At 43.7% G+C, this 22,635-nt stretch overlaps 1 protein-coding gene across 1 annotated transcript in view; it reads left to right on the forward strand.

The window, feature by feature from the left end:
• Window positions 1-22,245, forward strand: part of LRP11 (LDL receptor related protein 11) — a 46,384-nt gene extending 24,139 nt beyond the window's left edge. The window contains exons 4-7 of the mRNA XM_028103419.2: window positions 1,020-1,145; window positions 2,091-2,297; window positions 14,127-14,222; window positions 18,693-22,245. Of these exons, the coding sequence (XP_027959220.1) occupies window positions 1,020-1,145; window positions 2,091-2,297; window positions 14,127-14,222; window positions 18,693-18,847 (584 nt within the window). The 3' untranslated portion in view covers window positions 18,848-22,245. The remainder of the gene's footprint in view (window positions 1-1,019; window positions 1,146-2,090; window positions 2,298-14,126; window positions 14,223-18,692) is intronic.
• The last annotated feature ends 390 nt before the right edge of the window (window positions 22,246-22,635 follow it).

The raw sequence follows: 22,635 nt of genomic DNA on the forward strand, positions 1-22,635 counted from the left end.
GCTTCTACCACCACTTCTTCTCTTCTTCTTCCTGGATCAAGGTATTTTCAAACTGCCTTGTACCCAGAGGGACTCCTTTCCCAGGACCTAATTTAACTGCTTCCCAATGGAGTATGTATCCAAGATTTCGCTTGGGCTTGTATACTATGCTCAACCATTTGTTTCAGTAGAATATCATTATCTACTACTCTCCCATGTCCTGAGAGAATTGTTAGTTTCTTCTGTCCCTGGAAAATTATGGAGTTCCTTAAGAGCTACTTCTAGCCTGATAACCTTTACACTGCATTAACCAGTGTCAAAGTCACCCAGTTGTTGTATAGCTAAGTCTGGTAAAGTTGGCTTAATCTGGAGTGGGGGAATGCCTTTCAAGAAAATACAAGTAGCTCCTATGAATTACACTGTAGATTAAAAACCCCTAATGGCTCCAAAAGGGAGACAATTTCGTTATTTGAAGAAAATAAATTCATATCAGCTGGTGACTAAAGATTTTGTTTATTCTTTATAACACCAAGGATGTATGGTAGTCAACAAATAGGGTTCAGTAGTAGAAAGTTAATCTCTGTAAAAATTATTACTTAGGAAACAAGAATGCGAGACATAGCGAGACATAAAATGGTGTCTCTAATAGAACATGGCCAGGTAAGAGTGTTAGGCTGCCCACAGAGCTGACGGGCTGAACAAAGGAATGCAGAGGGAGACCCCTGAGGGAGCAAACCCAGGGCTGGATGGAGAAGACCAGAACTGCTGCTTCCCTGCTCCCACCTCTTACGCAGGGTTGGCCTGGAGAATGGCCCTGAGAGAAGAGCCCGTGGTGATGCCTCAGAATTAAGCCAGGAGGTCAAGGAGACATCCTTCACTTTCTCGAAACATGTTGCTCCAGCTAACACTACTGGGTGTTTCCCCATTATTTGCGTCTCTATACCCCAAAGCATTTCATGGTACATTTAGTCTTTGTGACTAGAATGCAGTGAAATGTTGACTTTCCCACGCTTCCGTGACCTGAGACTGTTTGTAAACAGGGTGCTTGAAGGTTTGCTCACGCTACCACTTCTTCTGTGATGATGGCTGTTGCATTGACATCACCCTGGCTTGTGATGGAGTGGAGCAGTGTCCTGATGGGTCTGATGAGGCTTTCTGCCAAAACCGTGAGTCCACTGCATGGCCTTTTCAGGCAAGGCGGGAGAAGAGATGTCTGTATCCTCATAATAAAATGCAAGCTCAGGATTGCTCTTTTTCTACTTTAGCTATAACTGCATGTGAATAACTTCATGTGAATAAGCTATGCCTTACATTAGGTGAGCATTTACTAGGAGTCTTAATCTGAGTTATAAATGTCAAACTTTTTATATTGCTTACATTTTTCGAAAATTGCTTTCAGTTTTCCAAAAGATTCTTCCCCATCCTAAAAAAGCTGTGTAGAATATGGTTTTTAAAGACAATAAAGTGAGTTAAGATTTTATTTTGATCAATGTATTTTGAAAATTTATGATGTACTGGGATGTGCCTAAATCAGGACTATAAATCCGTCTTATAATGTCATCCAGATACATAGAAGGGCACCACAAAAAAGAAGAAAAGCTTCAGAAAGTGTAAAGTGAAGCTTCTGGTTTGAAGAAAGATGTAGAATCTCTCAACCTTAGGTTTAAGCTTTGTTTTTGTCAATTTATGTGTGACATTTAGAAAGTCAATTATTGGAAGAAGAGAAAACAGGTTACCCATTTGAAGGGAGAGGAGTTTTTTATGGGGCTCTGACATGCCTCAGATGGTTATTATTCCCAAATATCCATGACTTTAAATCTACTGCAAATTTAGGGTTTTTTTTTTAAAGATTTACTTATTTATTTGAGAGAGAGAGAGAAAGAGGAGGGGGGGAGGGGCAAAGGGAGAGGGAGGTAAGCAGACTCCCCACTGAGCTCAGAGCCCAACATGGGGCTGATCCCATGACCTTGAGATCCTGACCTGAGCTGAAACCAAGAGTCTGCCAGCCACTTAACCGACTGAGCCACCCAGGCACCCCACCAAATTTAGTGGTTTTAATTACAGTTCAGAAAAGAAACCCAACAACTAACAGTAGCTCTTCCGTGTTCCAGTGAGCCTTGACCAGAAGATGGTGACCCACACAGTGACTGCCCAGCCTAGAACCACAGGACCAAGAAAAGATGCAGCAGGAAGCTCCTTCTTGGAAAAGTCCCAGAAAGTCACTGTCCAAAACCAGCCACCAGCATTATCAAATACGGAGAAGAGGAATCATTCCATGTTTTGGGGATCAGAGAGTCAAACCGATCCTGTGATGCCAGGTAAGGAGCTGAGCAGGTGCTCCAGAAACAGCCTCATGTTCTATAGTGACGCTTGGCTTCAAAATTCAGGTTATATTTGTTTTTTGTTTTAACTTTGTGTCTTTTTTTAAGATTTTTATTTATTTATTTGACAGAAAGAGAGACAGCAAGAGAGGGAACACAAGCAGGGGGAGTGGGAGAGGGAGAAGCAGGCTTCCTCCTGAGCAGGGAGCCCGATGCAGGGCTCGATCCCAGGACCCTGGAATCATGACCTGAGCCGAAGACAGATGCTTAATGACTGAGCCACCCAGGTGCCCCAAAACTCAGGTTATATTTGAAGAGTGTTAAGGAAATACAAGAAAGAAGAGAGTTAAAATGAAGAATTTGGCCAAAAATGAAAAAAAACTATTTGCACTGATTATTTATAGTAAAGAACACCTACTAAATACATTCATACATACTCCAGAGATACCAGTACATTTATTAGTAAGTAAGCTAGAACTAGGCAATTTCAACACCTGTATTAAGGAAACAAATGCCCTAAGTGTTAAATTTTAGGTTTTAAGTGTTAATTTTGAGATGAAGCAGCATAACCCCTATGTATTCATGTAAATCCTCTTTACACTAAGCAAGTGAATGTGAAGAAAATGTATCATATGGAAATGGTTTCATGTGCCAGTATTTCAGTGTTTTTGTCCCCAATTTAACTAAATCTGTAATTTTTTCTTTCTAATAAGGCTAATAGATTTTTAAATATATTCACACTGCTGAAGCATTAGCATTCTATCATCTTAAATTTATTTTTGCACATTTGTATTTGTTGATGACATAGACAGAAATATAGAATCTCCCATTTCTGTACACTTTTGTAAATGTCCTTTCAGTACTCCAACTCTGCCTACATTATACGGAAATAATCTGTCACTATTTTAATAACTTCTTGATGACAATTTTTTGTTCATTGCAGGAGATGCAAATAATAAAAAAGGAAAATGACTTAAAACACCACACTTTACTGAAAACAGCTTTTACTATTTTGGTATATTTCTTTCCAATCTTTTGTTTATCTACTGTTTAGATTTTAAGTGCCTCTACAGATCCATGCACAAAATATTCCGCGATGGGCTCAGATTTAGGCGCTTTCAGAGCCCTGCGTTGGGTCTCTTCCTTGTTCGTACTGCCATCTGCTGGGCAGCTCAGTCAGTGCATCCACGCCTTGTTTTAGTCCGGTTTCTCCGAATGTAAGGTCTGGCTCCCTGAGGCCAGAGTCAGGGGAGACCAAGGTTCTGGGCAGGAGGGCTGAAAGGATGAGGAGCTGGCGGACAGGACTGAGTTCTCGGAGGCCAGGACCGATGGACTCCCACTGCGACTCTGCGGTAGAGAGGCTCACGCGAGGGTGAGTGGATCAGCTGACGGCAGAGTGGAGACCAAAGCCCACGTCTCCTTAACTTAGGTCCAGTCTTGGCTCTGCCTTTAGAGCCTTGAGCAAGCTTCTTCATACTCCGGACCTGTTCCCTCAGCAGTTATGAAGGGATTTCAACCAGACGGCCTTGAAGCCCCTGTGTAACACGGGGAGTGCTTCCGGAACGATCCATAGTCCGATGCTTGTGCCCTCATCCCGGCCAGAGACTGATCCCAGTGCTGGCTCCCGGGCGGTGAGGATTCAGCCTCACAACTTCTTTGAAAGCAATACTCCAGGCTGCACCACCACTTCATGGGAGCCAGCACTCAATTTGAAATGTCTCTGCAATCTCTGCTTTGTCCTTTTTGATAATAAGCCTCTGACTTTGGCTATAAAGATGTAAAGAATGGAGTTTCACAGATGCAGAGAGATTAAAAGTCCAGTTATGGGGCGCCTGGGTGGCTCAGTCGTTAAGCGTCTGCCTTCGGCTCAGGTCATGATCCCAGAGTCCTGGGATCGAGCCCCGCATCGCATCGGGCTCCCTGCTCCGCGGGAAGCCCGCTTCTCCCTCTCCCACTCCCCCTGCTTGTGTTCCCTCTCTCGCTGTGTCTCTCTCTGTCAAATAAATAAATAAATAAATAAATAAATAAAACCTTTAAAAAATAAAAAAAGCCCAGCTATTCTTCAAAATACATATATTGTTTTTCCTAATGATTAAAGTAATACATATTTACTGTAGAAAATTTGAAAAGTACAGAAAAATATAAAGAAAAAAATTAAAACCATCTAGCAAAATTCACCATTAATATTTTTTTGCATTTTTTTCTGTTCACTTTATATGCATATGTACATGCATTTATTCACTTTTTTTTAGTATAATTAATGTACAGTGTTCTAGTTTCAGGTGCACAATAGAGTGGTTCAACAATTCTATACATTACTCAGTGTTCCTCCTGATACGTGTGCTCTTAATCCCCATCATCTCTTTCACGCCTCCCCGACCCATCTCCACTCCGGTAACCATTAGTTTGTTCTCTGTATTTAAGAATCTGGTTTTTTTTTGTTTTTGTTTCATTTTTTTCTTTGTTTTGTTTCTTAATTTCAGTGAGTGAAATCGTGTGGTATTCATCTTTCTCTGTCTGACTTATTTCACCTAGCCTAATACCCTTTAGGTCCATCCACATTGTTGCAAATGGCAAGGTTTCACTCTTTTTTATGGCTGAGTAATACTCCATTGTGTATATGTACCACCTCTTCTTTATCCATTCATCTATGGAGGGGCCCTTGGTTTGCTTCCATATCTTGGCTATTGTAAGTAATGCTGCTATAAACAAAGGGGCTCGTGTCTCTTTTTGAGTTGGTGTTTTGTTTTCTTTGGGTAAATACCCCAGTAATGGAATTGCTGGATCATATGGTAATTCTATTTTAAATTTTTTGAGCAACCTCCTGTGTTGCTTTCCACAGTGATTTTACCAGTTCACATTCCCACCAACAGTATACAAAGATTCTTTTTTTCCCATGTCCTCATCAACACTTGTATTACTTGTTTTTTGTGTTTAGCCATCGGACAGGTGTGAGGTGATAGCTCATTGTGGTTTTGATTTACATTTCCCTGATGATTAGTGGTGTTGAGCATCTTTTCATGTGTCTGTTGGCTATTTATATATCGTCTTTGGAAAAATGTGTATTTAGATGTTTTGCCCTTTTTTAACCAGATCATTTGTTTTTTGGTTTTTTGGTGTTAGTTTTATTAAATTGTTTATATATTTTAGATGTTAACCCATTACTGGATATATCATTTGCAAATATCTTCTCCCATTCAGTAGGTTGCCTTGTCATTTTATTGATGGTTTCATTTGCTGTGCAAAGCTTTTTACTTTGATGTAGTCCCAATACGTTAATTTTGTTTTTGTTTCCCTTGCCTAAGGATGTCTCCTTATCTAGACAAATGTTTCTACAGCTGATGTTAAGAAATTACTGCCTATGTTTTCTTCTAGGAGTTTTGTGGTTTCAGATCTCACATTTAGGTCCTTAATCCATTTTGAGTTTATTTTTGTGCAGGGTATAAGGAAGTGGTCCAGTTCCATTCTTTTGCATGTGGCTGTCCAGTTTTTCCAACACCATTTATTGAAAGGACTGTCTTTTCCCCATCGTATATTCTTGCTTCCTTTGACCATATAGTTGTGGGTTTGTTTTTTTTATTTTCTATCCTGTTCCATTGATTTATCTGTCTATTTTTGTGCCACTACCATACTGTTTTGATTGCTACAGCTTCGTAATATATCTTGAAATCTGGGATTGTGATACCTCCAGTTTTGTTCTTCTTTCTCAGGATTGCTTTGGCAATCCTACAACACTGGGATTTTTTGTGGTTCCATAGAAATTTTAGGATTATTTGTTCTAGTTTTGTGAAAAATGCTATTGGTATTTTGATAAGGATTGCATTAAATCTGTGGATTACTTTAGGCAGTGTAGACATTTTCACAATATTTGGTCTTCCAGTCCATGAGCATGGAATGTCTTTCCATTTGTTTGTGTCAGTTTCTTTCATCAGTGTTTTATAGTTTTCGGAGTTCAAGTCTTTCACCTCCTGGATTAAGTTTACTCCTAGATATTTTATTCTTTTTGGTGCAGTTGTAAATGGGATTTTTTTCTTAATTTCTCTTTCTGCTATTTCATTATTAATGTATAGCAATGCAACAGATTTCTGTATATTAATTTTGTATCCCACAACTTTACTGAATTCATTTATCAGTTCTAGTAGTTTTTTGGACATTTATTCACTTTTAACAAAATTAGGAACATGTTAGGTATACAAAACTTTTATTTTTCTCAGGAGTATATTCATGTGCTATTACAATCCATCAAAAACAAAAACTTTTTTAAAAACAAACACACAAAAAAAACAGATTCATAAGTGCAGAGAACAAACTGATGGGTGCTAGAGGGGAGGTAGGTGGGGGATGGGTAAAGAAAGAAAACACAATATTTGAAAGTCCAGGCTGAAGAAAGTGGGAAGAAAAGGCCAGAACTTTGAAAATGTTTGAAAGGGCCCTCACAACATGCGGTTTGTTGAGACAGCAACTATCTCCTCCCTCCCCCTCCCTGAGACCACCACACTAGCGTCCCCAGCCTCCAATTTCATGTGAGGTAAGGTATGCTCTACCCAGCATAACATAAATAGATTTTAAAATGCTCCACTGTTGGCAACCTGTGCCTGGGTTTTGCGAAGATCATCAGCTAGTACAATACATATGGACAAGTTAAATTTTCTGCCACTTCCTTCCCCCACAGACATGTTGTGAGGATAAAAGAAACTTAACTCAAGGCGCCTGGGTGGCTCAATCATTAAGCGTCTGCCTTCGGCTCAGGTCATGGTCCCAGGGTCCTGGGATCGAGCCCCGCATCGGGCTCCCTGCTCGGCGGGAGGCCTGCTTCTCCCTCTCCCACGGCCCCTGCTTGTGTTCCCTCTCTCGCTGTGTCTCTCTCTGTCAAAGAAATAAATAAAATCTTTAAAAAAAAAAGAAACTTAACTCATTGAAGATTTGTTAAAGAGATACTAGGATTAATACTGATCATGTAGTACTGAAAGTGATGAAATGCAGTTTTTCATCTGTCACATTAGCAAGGTGAAAAAATATAATAATTAATGTACAGAGCACAGAGAAACAAGACTCATGCACTTTGGGTGGGATTAAAATTAGTACAATCTTGGGCGCTGGGGTGGCGCCTTTGGTGAAGCGACCGACTTCTTGATTTGATTTCTGCTCGGGTCGTGATCTCAGGTCCCTGAGATCAGGCCCTGCATCAGGCTCCCCACTCAGTGGGGAATCTGCTTAAGACTCTCTCTCCCTCTGCCCCTCCCCTCTGCGAGTGCTCTCTCTAAAATAAATAAATCTTTTTTAAAAATTTAGTACAATCTTCTAGAGGGCAGGTCTGAAGCCTTAAATCTGCATGTGCCTTGATTCAGTTATCTCACAATTAGGAATTTCTCCAAAGCATGTTACTAAGGATCAAACCAAGGATTTGTACAGATGCTCAGTTACACGGGGAACGCATACCCCGTGCACTTAGCACCGCGGGTCGAGACTGTGTGCTCAGCACGCAGGAGCTCAATGGCTGAACTGTTAGACATGCCTGCCTCTGCAGGGCCTGTTCCCTGGGTGGTCACGCCACTCATGAACAAGGCTGTCCTCTTCTATCTGACCCAGCCAGAGGAAAGAAATCTGACTCCTGGCACTGCAGAGTGCTAGAAAAGTGGTATATCCACGTTCACAGTGAGTCCAGTTTTTGAAACTTGAGAATTCATGTCCAGCCCAGCAAGTCAACCAGATGCCCTAAGGATCCAGACTGAAGCATGGACTTGGGAGAATGCGCGGTTTCTGTATGGACACAGGGGGCTCTGCCTGCACTTTCTCACATCCCCGCTAAACGTGCTGAAGCCTTGCCCTTCAGCTTCTCTCTGGTGGTAACTGCAGTGAGCAACTGTGACCTTTGCATTAGTGTGGAAGGTGTTTTATCCAGAGAGGATATCCTTATAAACAGTATTCAAAAGGGTTTTTTCAGGCGCCTGGGTGGCTCAGTTGGTTAAGCGCCTGGGTGGCTCAGTTGGTTAAGCGACTGCCTTTGGCTCAGGTCATGATCCTGGAGTCCCGGGATCGAGTCCCGCATCGGGCTCCCTGCTCAGCAGGGAGTCTGCCTCTCCCTCGGACCCTCCCCCCTCTCATGCTCTCTCTCTCTATCTCATTCTCTCTCTCAAATAAATAAAATCTAAAAAAAAAAAAGGTTTTTTCATGTGCCCTGTATTTTTCGTGGGTATTTCATCTTTTTTTTTTTTAAGATTTTATTTATTTATTCATGAGAGACAGAGAGAGAGAAGCAGAGGGAGAAGTAGGCTCCCCGCTGAGCAGGTAGCCCGATGCGGGACCCGATCCCAGAACCCTGGGATCATGACCTGAGCCAAAGGCAGACGCTCAACCATCTGAGCCACCCAGGCGCCCTCATCTTTTCATTGTGCTGGACTGTGTCTCTTTTCTTATTGAGAAAATATCCCGAAACTATAAAACAACATTTCTGGGAAGGTAGTTTGAATTTGTTGAAGCCTGATAAGCAGCAGAGCTGAATAGCCTGTTAATGCTCCAATGTGATAGCAGGAATCAACCGTTTTCTGAAATGGATGGATCTTATCCTAGTACAATCCAGAACGTTTCCTGAAGACAGCTCCCTCTTACCCACTTTGCAGCCATGCAGTGTGCTCTGCCAGTGAATAGCGACAAAGAACAATTCTGTTGTCTGTGTCAGTCGGCAGGTGGTCATAGGAAGCCATAGAGCATTCTGGAAGGCAGGCCCGTATTGTAGCCACTTTTCCAGCTGGTATTTCCACCTTCCTTCCAGAACATGCCTGCATGTTCTGTGGTGACTGAAAATGAATTTAAAACAACTCTATCCAGCTTCCAACTCCTGCTGTGAATGCATGGCTATGCATGTACACATAGCACAATATGTCATTCAGAAAAGGGACAAAATAATTTCCTAAGACATTAACTATGTAAAAGGGTCATTAGAAATAAGCTATTTGCAGAAGCAAATGCCATCTTTGTCTTGTTTGTTTTGACTTGCCACTCTGGAGAGAGCCTACCATAGGACAGGAGGAAGTGAAGGGCTTCTCTGTGGTGTGCCATACGTTGGCGTCTAGGCAAAGTGAATCAGACAGTCTGGGAAATGACAGTGACTTCCTCCCTGAAATGTAGAAAACAGAAATTCACATTTCAAATACCGACTCGAGCAGGGCAAATCCCCTGGAAATTCTAGAGTCTGTGGCAATTGTGTCTTAAGTCTCCTGTGTGCACTGCCCTCTCCCTGCCTGATCCCTCCCTGAGGACAGCTAAGAAAATACTCTTCAAAGTTGACAACTGAAGATGCAGAATGAATTTGTCCAGTTTTCCACATGAACCCATCTCCAAGGCAAGATCCCCTTTCTAAGTACAATTAAGCTCTTTCTCTGCTGCATCCTTAATAGAGCTTTGTCTCAGACTTCCTAAGGAAATATTTAAATTTGTGATTTTTGTCAAGGTATTTTGGTTTCAGTAAATAAATATGGTAGATATACATTACTCTAGATATGAGTAAATAAGTACGGTATCAACTCTAAGTTCTTGGATCTGTGGCTCTGAGAACAGTATGGTTGAGTAGAAACGCTCCTGCTCTGGATCAGTCCTGGGTTCTAATTCCAGCACCACCAGTTACTAGATGCCAGGTCATTAACTGCTCTGAACTGCATTTCCTTGCAGGATAATAGTATCTTCTCACAGAGTGGCTACAAGGATTGCGTGAGACACCATATGTAAATATAATCTAGGTCTCTCAGTAGCTGTTCATGCCTGATGACTTTTTGCTGGAGCATTCGAGGGCAGTGGCATTCACTAGGAAACTCGGGTAAGAGAGCAACAAGCCAATAAGACAGTGCAAATAAAAAAAATAAAAACAGTGCAGTGGTGGCCCCAGTACCGAGTTCCTGCTCAGAATCAGAGTGAGCAATCTCTCATCTTTGTTGGAAAGAGACAGGGGCAGGGGGGCATTGTGAATGTAGTTATTTTATATTTTTCCATTGGGTAAAAGACAAACTAGCTAATCCTCTGGAAAGAATAGGAGGTTGGTAAATTCTGATGTTTTTATTCCTGGCTCATTATTTCTAAAAAGTAGGACATGAGTTCTCAGCCATGTGATCTTCCCACTTCCAGATTTATTATTGGAGAGAGGACTTACTGAGTGCCTGTCACTGTGCATGTCTTGGGTCTTCATAGCAACCTGGTGGTGTGCAGAAATCATTAGCCACATTTTATGGTTGAAGACACTGAGACTAGGTCACACAGCTAATAAGTAATAAGGCCAGAATTTAACTTAGTGTCTAAATACCAGCCCCAGTGGGACGATGGCTTCAGCCACAAGCCTCACCGTGAGTTCAAGGACCTTTTTTCTTAGCTACAGAGATAGGAAACAGCTACAATTCCCTTAAGACCTGCTTATACAGTTCTTTCTATTAGGGCATTAGAAGCTCCGAAGGAAGAGATCTGTGGGTGCTAGAGAAGTCGGGTTGGCCACTTGTAGATCTGCATTGTAACTTTCATGGGCCCTTAAAAAAAACAAATACTATGCTTTATGACTGTGTTGGAATAGAGAGTAATATAACATAGGCTAGATTCACTATTATCATATCCATTGTGTTCTTGTAATTTTAAGAGAAATCAAGTTGAAACATTTTTGCCGGCTCTTTACCCATTGAGCCTCGTGGACAGGCGGCCCTACCTGGGACAGGCATGAACGTTGCACTGTGCTCTGAACAGTGGGCAGAAAGAGTTTGAATACATGGAAAACAGGGTTCTAATTAATTGCATGAGCAAATGGGTTTGGGAATGACAATTATTGAAGCAGGGGATCCCAGCTACCCAAAGTGAAGGGTGTTTATCGAGAATTGAGGGCAATACAGAGGACCTCGAAAGCCCTGCTGAGGCACCCGGACAGGCGGAGTCAAGAAGGAGGGTAACCGAATTTAGTCCAGTCGAGGAAGGATCAGTACCCACCCATGATAAAGCTTTCATGCATTCATGGCAAAAATGAGAAAAATAAGGACAAAGCAGTCTTTTTTATAAGGCTGAACTTACTCCATTTAAAGAGCTGTCCTTTTTATGGATTAAATTCTTCATGTTTTGTGGGTTTACACATTTCCTCACTTTATAATGAAGTAAAGGCAATGGCCTTCATAAATGGCCATTTCTTTCAATGTCTTGGGAAAATAAAAAATTGACAACCCCAAATTGGCCCCAAAATCATTTTGAATTTTTAATTGGTCCACAAAATCCCAAGGGGTCGAAATCACCTTGCCACGTGGAGGACAGCCCAGGTTCTCAATGGCCTCAGCGCTCCCCCAGCCCCAATGGCTTAGATTCAGTAGTCCCTGTCCCCATCCTACTGGGACCCAGGCCCCCACAGCGCCAGGCAGCCACCCCTTAGTCCGTGAGTATAGTCTCTCACCGGCTGCCCCTCTTCCTTTCCCTCCCCTCACGGCTCTGGGTGGGAGCGGGCCTTACACCACCACAGTCAAGTGGACAATAGTAGCAATCAACTTGAAAAGTAAATCTGATTCTCTGGCCTACAAGAAAGTGCTTATGCCTTACTCATGTGTCTCATTCTCTTTGGGCCAGGAGTCTATGGAGGACAGCTCACATTACTGGCTATATGCAGGTGGCCGGGATGGGTCCTTTTAGAGTAACATGGAGAAGCACAGCAGAATGGAGGGAGCAAATGTGGGCCAGCCTCCTGGCACGGACACTGGGGAGTGTGGGTGAGAACCTTGGCAGACACACCCCGCCCGGGGCAGAGGTTCTTGCAGTGCTTGAGTTAAAGGTGACAGACACCTAAGACTGTGGCCTTGAGGACAGAGAAGAGGGGCCACAGTCGGGGATATTTCACAGGGGATCCTAGACAGGGTCTGCACTGTCCTGAGATGGATGACTGGCGGGGCTGAGTGAAAAGGAGCGTCAAGGATGCCTTAAAGAAATTAAATGTATTTGCAGTCCCTTCTCTTCAACAGCGTTAGCCCGGGGCTGCTATGATCGGTTTAAGTCATGGCTTTCTGGCTCTAGTAGGTACCCGCAATAATTTCACAATTTTCCATTTTCCTCTTGATTTTTGTGATCCTTAGTAAATCCAGGCATATCCCTTAGTACAAACTACAAAGAATTTTATAAATACTACATTTAAGTAGCCTGATTTCAGTTGCAGGAGTTACGAACGTACCTGTTGATGACCTATGAGTAAAGAAGCTTTAAAATTTGGTTTTGTTTCTCAGTAAAATTCCTCATGCCAGTTCATCATTTCTAATATATTGTCACTGAGAATTATATTATCCCACAATCTCCCTTGAGATCACAGCAGGAGGGCAACTCCACTAGCTCGTTATTCATTATATTGTCAGTGTAATAAAGCACACAAATGTCGTCAATTCCTAGATAGGAGATGATACAATGGTAAAATCGTGGCTCATCAGACCTGGGATAAAAGTCCTAAGATTTGATCTTTCTCACTATTTGCTCTCAATAATATAACGGAATAGAGTGGGCAATTAGCAGCACATTATTACATCACAAGGGCTGGTTTCCACCAACAAGCAGTTCGGCACACCTGGGTTTAAATCCCAGCCCTGAGGTGCCTGGGTGGCTCAGTTGGTTATGACTCTCTCTTCCTCTCCCTCCGTGCCTCCCAGCACTTCCCCGCCTCCGCCTGCCCCCACTCGCTTGCACACACTCTCTCTCTCAAAAAGTAAATAAAAATAAATAAATAAACCCCAGCCCTGTGACCCACTTACTACTCGAAAGAACCTGGGCAGGTGCCAAGCCTCTCTGACCAAACCAGAACACATGAAGCAATGAATACCTGCCAAGTAGGGTTGAGGTAAGAAAGTCAAATAGTGTGTCTGAGCGCCTTCTGTATGCTCACTGCTCATTTTTTTTTTTTTGAGATTTTATTTATTTAAGGGCGCCTGGGTGGCTCAGTTGGTTAAGCATCTGCCTTTGGCTCGGGTCATGATCTCAGGGTCCTGGGATCGAGCCCCGAGTCTGGCTCCCTGCTCAGCGGGGAGCCTGCTTCTCCCTCTGAACCTCCCCTCTTTCATGCTCTCTCTTATTCTCTCTCTCAAATAAATAAAAAAGGGAGAGAGAGAGCACAAGTAGGGGGAGTGGGAGAGGGAGAGGCAGGCTCCCCACTGAGCCGGGAGCCCAGTGTGGGGCTCGATCCCAGGACCCCGGGATCGTGACCTGAGCCGAAGGCAGACGCTTAACCAACCGAGCCACCCAGGCTCCCGCTTACTGTTCATTTTTTTTTTTTTAAAGATTTTATTTATTTATTTGAGAGAGACTGAGAGATAGAGAGCACGAGAGGGAAGAGGGTCAGAGGGAGAAGCAGACTCCCTGCTGAGCAGGGAGCCCGATGCGGGACTCGATCCCGGGACTCCAGGATCATGACCTGAGCCGAAGGCAGTCGCTTAACCAACTGAGCCACCCAGGCACCCTACAGTTCATTTTTTTAAAGAAAAACCTCTGTGGACTGCTTCTGCTTTCTGTCGTATGAAGTCCAGAGATTACCCTTGACTTTTCGAGCCAAGGCCTCTCCTTCACCCTCCAGGGTCAGGGCGCCGGTTGGACTTCCGGTGCCTTCTGCCTCTTCCCTTTCTCTGCCCACGGTTTTGTTCTAGCCCCATCCTCCGCATTACTAAACCGGTCACGTGAGCTGTCCAGTGTGTTAGTATCCATCACAGACCTAGGTTTACTAGAGAAATAAATTCTGTAAGTCCTTGAGATCCATCCTAAAAAAACAAATAAGGCTGTCTTTCCATGTCTGTTTCCTGAAGTTTCTGCTGTACCTTCAGTATACGTTCTATTTGTTTCCTGTAGATCGTGGCTCCTCAGGGAAGAACAGAAAAGAGGAAAATTATATTTTTGAGTCCAAGAGCGATCGAGGAGGAGGGGGACACCCAGCCCCAGAAACAGGTAAGTGTGTAACTTGGAAATTCATTGCAGAGTATAGACATCTGCAGAATCCCAGATCCTCCAGCTGCAGGTATCAGATGCAGCTGCTGGAGTCATGACAGGACCTGTGGGTCAGAAGAAGGTGCAGTTCTCCCTTCCTCCATCATGCTGCCTCGCTGGGCTCTTAAACTAGTAACTTCCATCTTCGGACTTCGGCTTCCTCTTCTAGAAGTTGATGGGACTAGATTATCATTATATCCCCTCCCAGGTGTAACATTCTGTGGGAAGAGTAATACTCATGCACAGGGGTTAAGAACACGGGCTCCAGGGGCACCTGGGTGGCCCAGTCCATGAGCGTCTGCCTTCAGTTCAGGTCACGATCCCAGGGTCCTGGGATGGAGCCCCTCATCGGGCTCAATGTTCGGCGGGAAGCCTGCTTCTCCCTCTCCCTCTGCCTGCCGCTCCCCCTGCTTGTGCTCTCTCTCTCTCTGACAAATAAATAAATAAAATATTAGAAAGAAAAAAAAAAGAACTCGAGCTCTAGAATGTGATGCCAAGGTTCAGACCCTTGCTCCACCACTAAACTCTATGACCTGGGGTGGGCGATTTTCTCTCTCTGGATCCCAGTCTCCTCATGAGTAAGATGGAGATAACAACTCTCACTGCCTCGGAGTTGTTAGGGAGGGTGAGTGGAGCAGTGAAACCATTTAGCACACTGCACGGCTCATAATGAGCCAGATAAATGGTGGCTATCATGTTTGAGTTAGTTATACTACAAGAGTAAAGATCTTAGAGTACCTAATCTCTCCAGCATGCTTGCGCGATGAAGACCCAAGACAATAGGAATGAGGAAAGAGTGTTGGAGGTTGAGGGAATATTTAGTGAGTACAAAAAGAATACCATAATTCCATGATTTTGGTGGTTTTTAAGGAGAAAGAAAACACATTCGACATAGTTCTGTAGAAAAGTAGGTTTTAGTCCTAAATCCCATGAACTAATTAGTAAAAGAAGATTCAGGAGGACAAAAGATGATTCTTAAATTATAGATCTGAACGTGGAGAAGGCTTTCTTTTTACCCTAGAGTGTTCTTTGTAAAATCTGGAAAACATTAAAGTATAACCATTAACCAACAGATGGCCAGAATAATCCAGACCTCAAGTACCTAGATGCCGCTCAGTCTGCAGGCCTGCTGGACTTACCCCAGCCCCAGATATTTGAATAAAAAGGGCCCTGTCGCCCATGGACACGTAAAGGGAAACCAGGCCTGCCCGGCTCCCATGCCTGGTTGTATGCAGAAGAGTCTCCGTTCTAACTGCCCATTGCCCATTCCAGTTGTCATGTATTATGAACGTCACCCCCACTCATACGAGCAGAATACCCAATTCATCTCCTTAGCTGGTTCCTGAGAAAATTATATCATGATGTGTTTTACAAGGGTTTAGAAAATGTTAAATCTCCAAATACCCAAACTAAAGACAATGAAGAAACCATGCCAAATGAGTATTGAAAAGTCTGGAATAATTTGCAGTATCGTAGCAAGTTCTGTATGGGAGATTTCATTTTCCTTGTATTCAAAGCATTAAACAGAAATCAATTTGACAGTTTAGCCAGCTCATCTCTGACTTGGGAAACAGAAAGTTCCCCGAGATGATATGTCTGCTCTGTTGTTACCCATAGCTGCATCTGCACCCCAGACCTGGGATGGGGATCTTCAAGCACAGCCCCATTCCCTGAGGCCTAAGCACCGGTGCTCATCCTTACGCAAAATCACACACATTTAGAAGGGCCGCCTCTAGTCCCTTCCCTGCCCTGAACAAGCAGAGTGGGCGTCCTCAGCTACTCATCCCGAGACGTGAACCCCCGTCCGTTTGCACCCCCCCCCGCTTCCTTCCTTCAGTACTAAAGGAAGAAGTGTCCCCTCTTTCCAAGGTCAGTCTCCCCCCTGACCTTGATACAAGCTCTAATCTTCTCAGGTATGTTTCTCCATCATTAATTAACTCTCCTGTGTTTTGTTTTTTTTTTTAAGATTTTATTTATTTATTTGACAGAGAGAGACACAGCGAGAGAGGGCACACAAGCAGGGGGAGTGGGGGAGGGAGAAGCAGGCTTCCCGCGGAGCAGGGAGCCCGATGCGGGGCTCGATCCCAGGACCCCGGGACCAGGACGTGAGCTGAAGGCAGACGCTTAACGACTGAGCCACCCAGGCGCCCCAACTCTCCTGTGTTTTTAATCTCTTTCTCTACTGGCTGGTTCCCCCAACAGCTGCAGACACTTTCAGATCTCTCCCAACACATAAAAACAAAATAGCATCCCTCAATCTTCAGTCTCCCTGAAAAGAATTTCTGATTGCTAAGTCCATTGGCCTCTCCGGGCTTCACCTCACTTGACCTCTTCTTAGCATTTCGTTCAGCCAAGTGCTTCCTTGAAAGTCTTTTCCCTGTGCTTCCGAGGCTCCCCTGTCCGTTGGCTGCACTGCCACTTCTCTGATGCATCTCCTTCTGTCCTCCTCCGTTTCTCTCTGGCGATTTCATCCCCTTTGTGGCTGCAACCAGGACCTCGACGCTAAGGACTCTCACATATTTAGGCCCAAATAATCCCGAAACCTATGGGGCACGTGGGTGGCTCAGTCAGTTAAGCATCTGACTCTTGATGTCGGCTCAGGTCATGATCTCAGGGTCATGAGATCGGCTCCGTACTCGGCAGCGAGTCTGCTTAAGATTCTCTCTCTCTCTTTCTCCCTCTGCCCACCCCGCCATGGGCGCGTGCTCTCTCTCGCCCTCTCTCTCTCAAATAAATAAATCTTTAAAAAAAATTCCAGAAACCTAAAGAAAATTCTACCTGAATCATGTATAGGCATTTCAATCCAAAAATGTCAGAAAATACATTTATCTCCCCCACCCACCCCAAAGGAGCTCCATCATACATTTAAACCACTGGAGCAAAAAATCCTATGAACTGGATACACAAACCACTCCTTTTACATCAGCACTTCTGATCTAATTCTGTCACAGTAATTATAGTACTTAATGGTGTTTTTTCACTTAAATATTTGTCTACCCAGACCTGAAGTCAATCAAATCATGATCTCATTTCCCTTTTGAAGAAGTTCTGTACAGTGCTGGGTCTGGAGCTGCCCTGCCTGGGACCCTGTCCTCGCTGCACCACTGATCTTACAAGCTCAGACAAGTCACTTCATTCTTGATATCTTAGTTCCTTCATTTGCAAAATAGATATAATAATAGTACCAACTCAAATGGTGGTTCTGAGAATTAAATGATTTATACCATAAAGCGTTTAGAAGAGTACGGGTGCCTGGGTGGCTCAGTCGGTTAGGCGTCCAACTCTTGGTTTCAGCTCAGGTCATGATTTCAGGGTCGTGGGATCAAGCCCTGTGTTGGAGTCTGCTTAAGACTCTCTCTCTCTCTCTGTCTGTCTAAAATAAATAAATAAATCTTTAAAAAATATATCATTCTTTAAAAAAAAAAAAAAAAGGCACTTAGAACAGTGCCGGGACTCTGTAGCATGGGCTTATCATCTTTGGTCACCAGCACTGAGCTCAGTGTCAGGCACATAGCTCTGACTGAACCCTGCATGAGTGAAGAAAGGAACGAGATGAAAGGTTATAGAATCAGCTTATGCGATGGGCATTTTTATCCCTCTAATTCCACGAGTTGGCAAGACCCCTGCGGCTAAAAGTAGCTCCGCCATATCGTCTCCAAGCCTGGTCTGACTCCAGAGTAGATCAGACTAAGAATAGAGCCTGCTGAGCTTGATAAGGAAGACTCACCCGGGACACACCCTGTCCCTTCCAGACTTCTGCTGGCCTTGAAAGGCTGCTTCTCGCTTCTCGTCTGGGTGTCTAAGACGCAACCCCCAGGAGAGACCCTTTGAAGGAGAATGAGAGAGATGTTTTTCTTCAAGTACCCTTCGCCAGAATTACACCAGCACAGTTTGCAGTTGGCTCTCATCAGTGGATCTTACTGGCTGAGGGTAGGTTCTCTGGATTTAGAAAAGAAAATAAATTTCTTAAAACCCTACAAGAAGTCAGGAATCAGTCCATACTTATTCTGAGAGAATGATCATGGATGGATCCACAAATATCATCTGTGACTACGATGAAAACGCTCCTGTGGCCGCCATGTCTTCACCGCTGTCCATTCAGAGTCTGTTACGGGGGGGCTGAGGGGGATCCAGCTACAACCTTGGTGCCCACTGATGCTACCCACGTGTTGTAGGAACCCGGTACAGAATCTGGTTTGAAAGAAGCCTGGGTTTGAGAACTACACCTGCCATTTACAAACCAGGTGCTCTCAGACCCATGACTCCATCTCCGCACCTTAATCTGTAAAATGGCGATAGTACAAGTACGTACGTAATGGAGTTGTTCAGATGAACTAGAACAGTGCCTGCAAAGTGCTCACCGTGCAGTAAACTGTGGCTCTATCGTGGCTGCTCACTGACCTGCCCTGTTCATTTCTAACCGCTTCACAGGTGCGGTTCTACCCCTGGCCCTGGGCTTGGCCATCACGGCGCTGCTGCTCCTCATGGTGGCGTGCCGCCTACGCCTGGTGAAACAGAAACTGAAGAAAGCTCGTCCCATTACGTCTGAGGAATCCGACTACCTCATAAATGGGATGTATCTGTGATAAGTGTCACTTAAATAGCTGGGGGCGACGATGTTTTCCTTATAATTTATCCACTGATGGTTCTGGATATTTATAACCTCTTTGGTTTGAACTGGGCTAAGAAAAATACTGAAACCCCAGAATATTCTGTAAACCCCAAACCTTTGTTTTTATTTATTGTAGCAAGAGTTTCTTTGGGGAGTATGTGAAATGTTTTGAAATTTAGAGAGGAGTCTATATGAGTAAAAACACAAATCTAATTCTGACTTAGGTAAGCTGTCCCTGAAAAATAGCAATTTGCAGTGAGCCAAGGCAGAAAATTCAGGTTCTCGAGGGGTGGCCTTCGAATGGCAACGTTAACCCTTTACCTTTAAGAAGCCAACCATTGGCCCCCAGCAGCCCTGGGCCACTTTCCGCTCCCTTGTTCGGAGGCCTTCTTGTCCAGTGCTCTCCTTTCTCTTCTCCGCTTCGAAACCTATTTCTGAGAATGGATCTCAAGTACTTGAGTTTAGACCTTCAATGAGATGCTCCCTCTGGCAGGAATGTCTAAAGTATAACCCTCATGAGCACGTCGAGGAGGTGTCAGGGCAGGTGAGTGTGAGTTTATCCCAGTGCCTCTGACCTCAGGTCCCTTGGGTGGCTGCCCCCTCAGGCTTGCCTTTGGGAGAAAACACCCTGACTTTGGATTACGACTAGCTGTGACATGGTCCTGGAGCGGGGTTGGGAATCATGGTGACGGCAGAGGTGGAAGTCAAACGTTGGAACACAAATTTAGCTGAGGGCAACGTGCCAGGACGACCATTAGTACTTTCTCGAATCTACTCGACACTGCTAGATGGTCCAGAACACAGCAGCTTTATTTATATAGTCACTGGTTTTCAGCAGGAATCTGTGTTGATGGAAGAGAAAAATGCATTCAAATTGAAAAGCAGAACACTAACTAGATTTCTGGGTGCAGCTTTTGTAAAAAGGTCCCATGTTTAAGTATCAGCAGGTTCTTTCAACCAATGGAATAGGCCAGTTTTCTCCCATCATTTGTTTAGTGCTATAAAATGTTAAAATGTGCAGTCGGCCAATGCCAGGCTCACGTATTCCCAGAGCATAAAGCAGTCTTGCACAAATTCATCTTTACAGAAAACTGGCATCTAGTTTAGCATCTTTTCCCTTTTAATCAATCCATAGGATTTTAAAGGCAAATTATTCCCATCCTCATTTCATGCCGGGATTACACACACCCGAGAAATCATTCTCCTGAGAGGAATCTACCATGTGGTGCCTGTCTACACTCACAATGATGTTACTCTTTCTATAATAATGGCTTTTTATCAGAACTGGCAAATATTCTAAAATACTTGAAAACACTGTAGAATCCTTTCTTTTCAGACTGAGGTAAGTTGTCCCTTTAGCAAAGGGCTTAATCTGGGTCAGAAATATAACAGACTACATTAATAAACAGAAAGTTAGTTCTAGAAAAACAAAGAAATTGGTACTTTTATTTCCCAAGAGGTCCAAGCATTTTGTTGAATGTTTAGAATTGAGCAAAGGCTTGAAGTTCTCCTCAAGAGGAGACTGGAGAAACGACTGCGTGAGTGACTTAGGATATCTGTACCCTCTGTGTGACGCTTTGCAGTTTGCTTTTCTAGAGAAGGGTGTCACATATGGCCATACCCAATAAAATTAAAACTGATGAGGCATGCATCTTTCGGCACATCTTTTTATACATGAGGAAATTAAACACAGTTTAGCATTGCTATTCTGTTGAAATACTTGAGAAAATATGTCCATATCCATGTGTACAATATCCCTTTAATAAATTTTATTTTATTCTTATGCCTTTTTAGAATAACCTTTTAGTCAAATCATCATCATGAGTTGCTGTTACTTACTGGGCTGTTACTATATCACCTGGATTTAATCATATCAACCTTATCTTGCAAAGGGGAAAATTAAGAATTAAAGAAGGAGAATCAAGGCCTACAAAATAGTTATATTGTCAGGTGGACTGAGCGGGACTTTAAATTTAAAGTTACCTTACCTGTGAGTATCTGATTGGAGGAGTTCTGCATCTAAGATAATTTAAAAATAATTTTAAAGGGAAGATTGTCCACAACTTACTGCTCAAACATGTTCTTATGTCTCACGTGTCTTTTCCTGAGAGCGTAAGGGCCCACGTAACGCCACCTTTCAGAAAATGTACAGCTGGGCACCCGGGTGGCTCAGTCGGTGAAGTGTCTGCCTTCTGCTCAGGTCATGATCCCGGGGCCCCAAGAATCGAGTCCCGTGTCGGCCTCTCCCGTGTCGGGCTCCCTGCTCGGCGGGGGTTCTGCTTCTCCCTCTGGCCCTCGCCCATCTCATGCTCTCACTCTCTCTCAAATAAATAAATAAAATCTTAAAGAAAACATACAGCTTCTTTGCTCTAATTCTCAATACAAGTAGACAACAGCTAGTCTCCATCCCTCCCCACGCATTTGAATGTCTCCAGTTGCTCGAGGATCAAATTTGTTCTCTTCCACGGGAAGACGACAGAATGTCTTCACCTTTCTCTGCTGCCTTTTCATCATCTGTGACTTGGCCACACCATTCACCTTCGCACTTACCAACCCTCCTCAGCCTCTGACGGCTGTTGCATGTTGTTCTAGATTTTCCTGCAACCCAAATGCAGAGATGTATATTTCTATTCTTCAGTTTTGGGGTTCAAGGCAGACTTCGCTATGACTTCCCTGGACGTCACAGACGGAAACGTACCGCGGTGTGGTGTGCCCGGGAGTCCGGGCGCTGGGCTCCGTCGCCCGCCTTCTGTCTACATCACAGCAATGATGCCATGTAACAGAAGCATCCCAGCCTGAGATTGGCATTTGGGGTCTCTGTTAAGTTATATTGTCCCCGATTTCATGTTTGGGGATTGCACCACTTTGTTCTTAATCGGAGTGACTACAATTACTTCTTTTCTTTTCTGGACTCCAGGTTTTCTGCAGCTGTTGGCATTGAAACTGAATGACAATTTCTAATGAAAAACACTGCCCACATCATATAGAAAGAGGGAAAAGCCTAGCTTGCAGTTTGCTGTTCACAAGTGTTCTCATAGCCCTGACTTTTTAAGCAATTGTGTTGCTGACTTTTTCTTGGGGACTGGCCCCATTTTTCTCAGCTCTCTGGTCTTGCTCAATTCTAGAATCCAAAATAAAGTACCTATTTCATGGATACTTGGATAGCAGGTTTTTTGTTTTGTTTTGTTTTGTTTTTTGGTTAAATATAAAATCACCAAGGATGAAAATAAGGTTGGAAGCTGAATGTGTCCAGGGGCCCCTGGGTGGTTGTCGTTAAGCGTTAAGCGTCTGCCTTTGGCTCAGGTCATGATCCCGGGGTCCTGGATCGAGTCCCGTCCCTGCTCTGCAGGAAGCCTGTCTCTCCCTCTCCCACTCCCCCTGCTTGTGTTCCCTCTCTCGCTGTGTCTCTATCAAATAAATAAATAAAATATTTAAAAAAAAAAAAGCTGAATGTGTCCAGAGATGAGCTGGTTAGAACCGAGCTTTCTCCCTTTGCTTCATGTAGGTCTCAGTGTGTCTTCATTCCTACTCATTTTAATTCCCCCATCACCTCAGTTCTGAGTCTTGTGAGTTACCATACTGTAAATTGGAAAGAGATCAATATACAGTATCATTCAGCTTAAGGATATTTTTATACAGTCATTTCAAAACTTAGGAAACTTCTCAAAACATACTTTTAAATTTTTTTAGGTTTTATTTACTTAAGTAATCTCAACACCCAACGTGGGGCTCAAACTCACAACCCCAAAGCCAAGAGTTGCA

The sequence above is a fragment of the Eumetopias jubatus genome, unplaced genomic scaffold, assembly GCF_037043125.1.
Source record: "Eumetopias jubatus isolate StellerSeaLion01/CBP00866 unplaced genomic scaffold, mEumJub1_p1.0 scaffold_6, whole genome shotgun sequence".
NCBI classification, from domain to species: domain Eukaryota; kingdom Metazoa; phylum Chordata; class Mammalia; order Carnivora; family Otariidae; genus Eumetopias; species Eumetopias jubatus.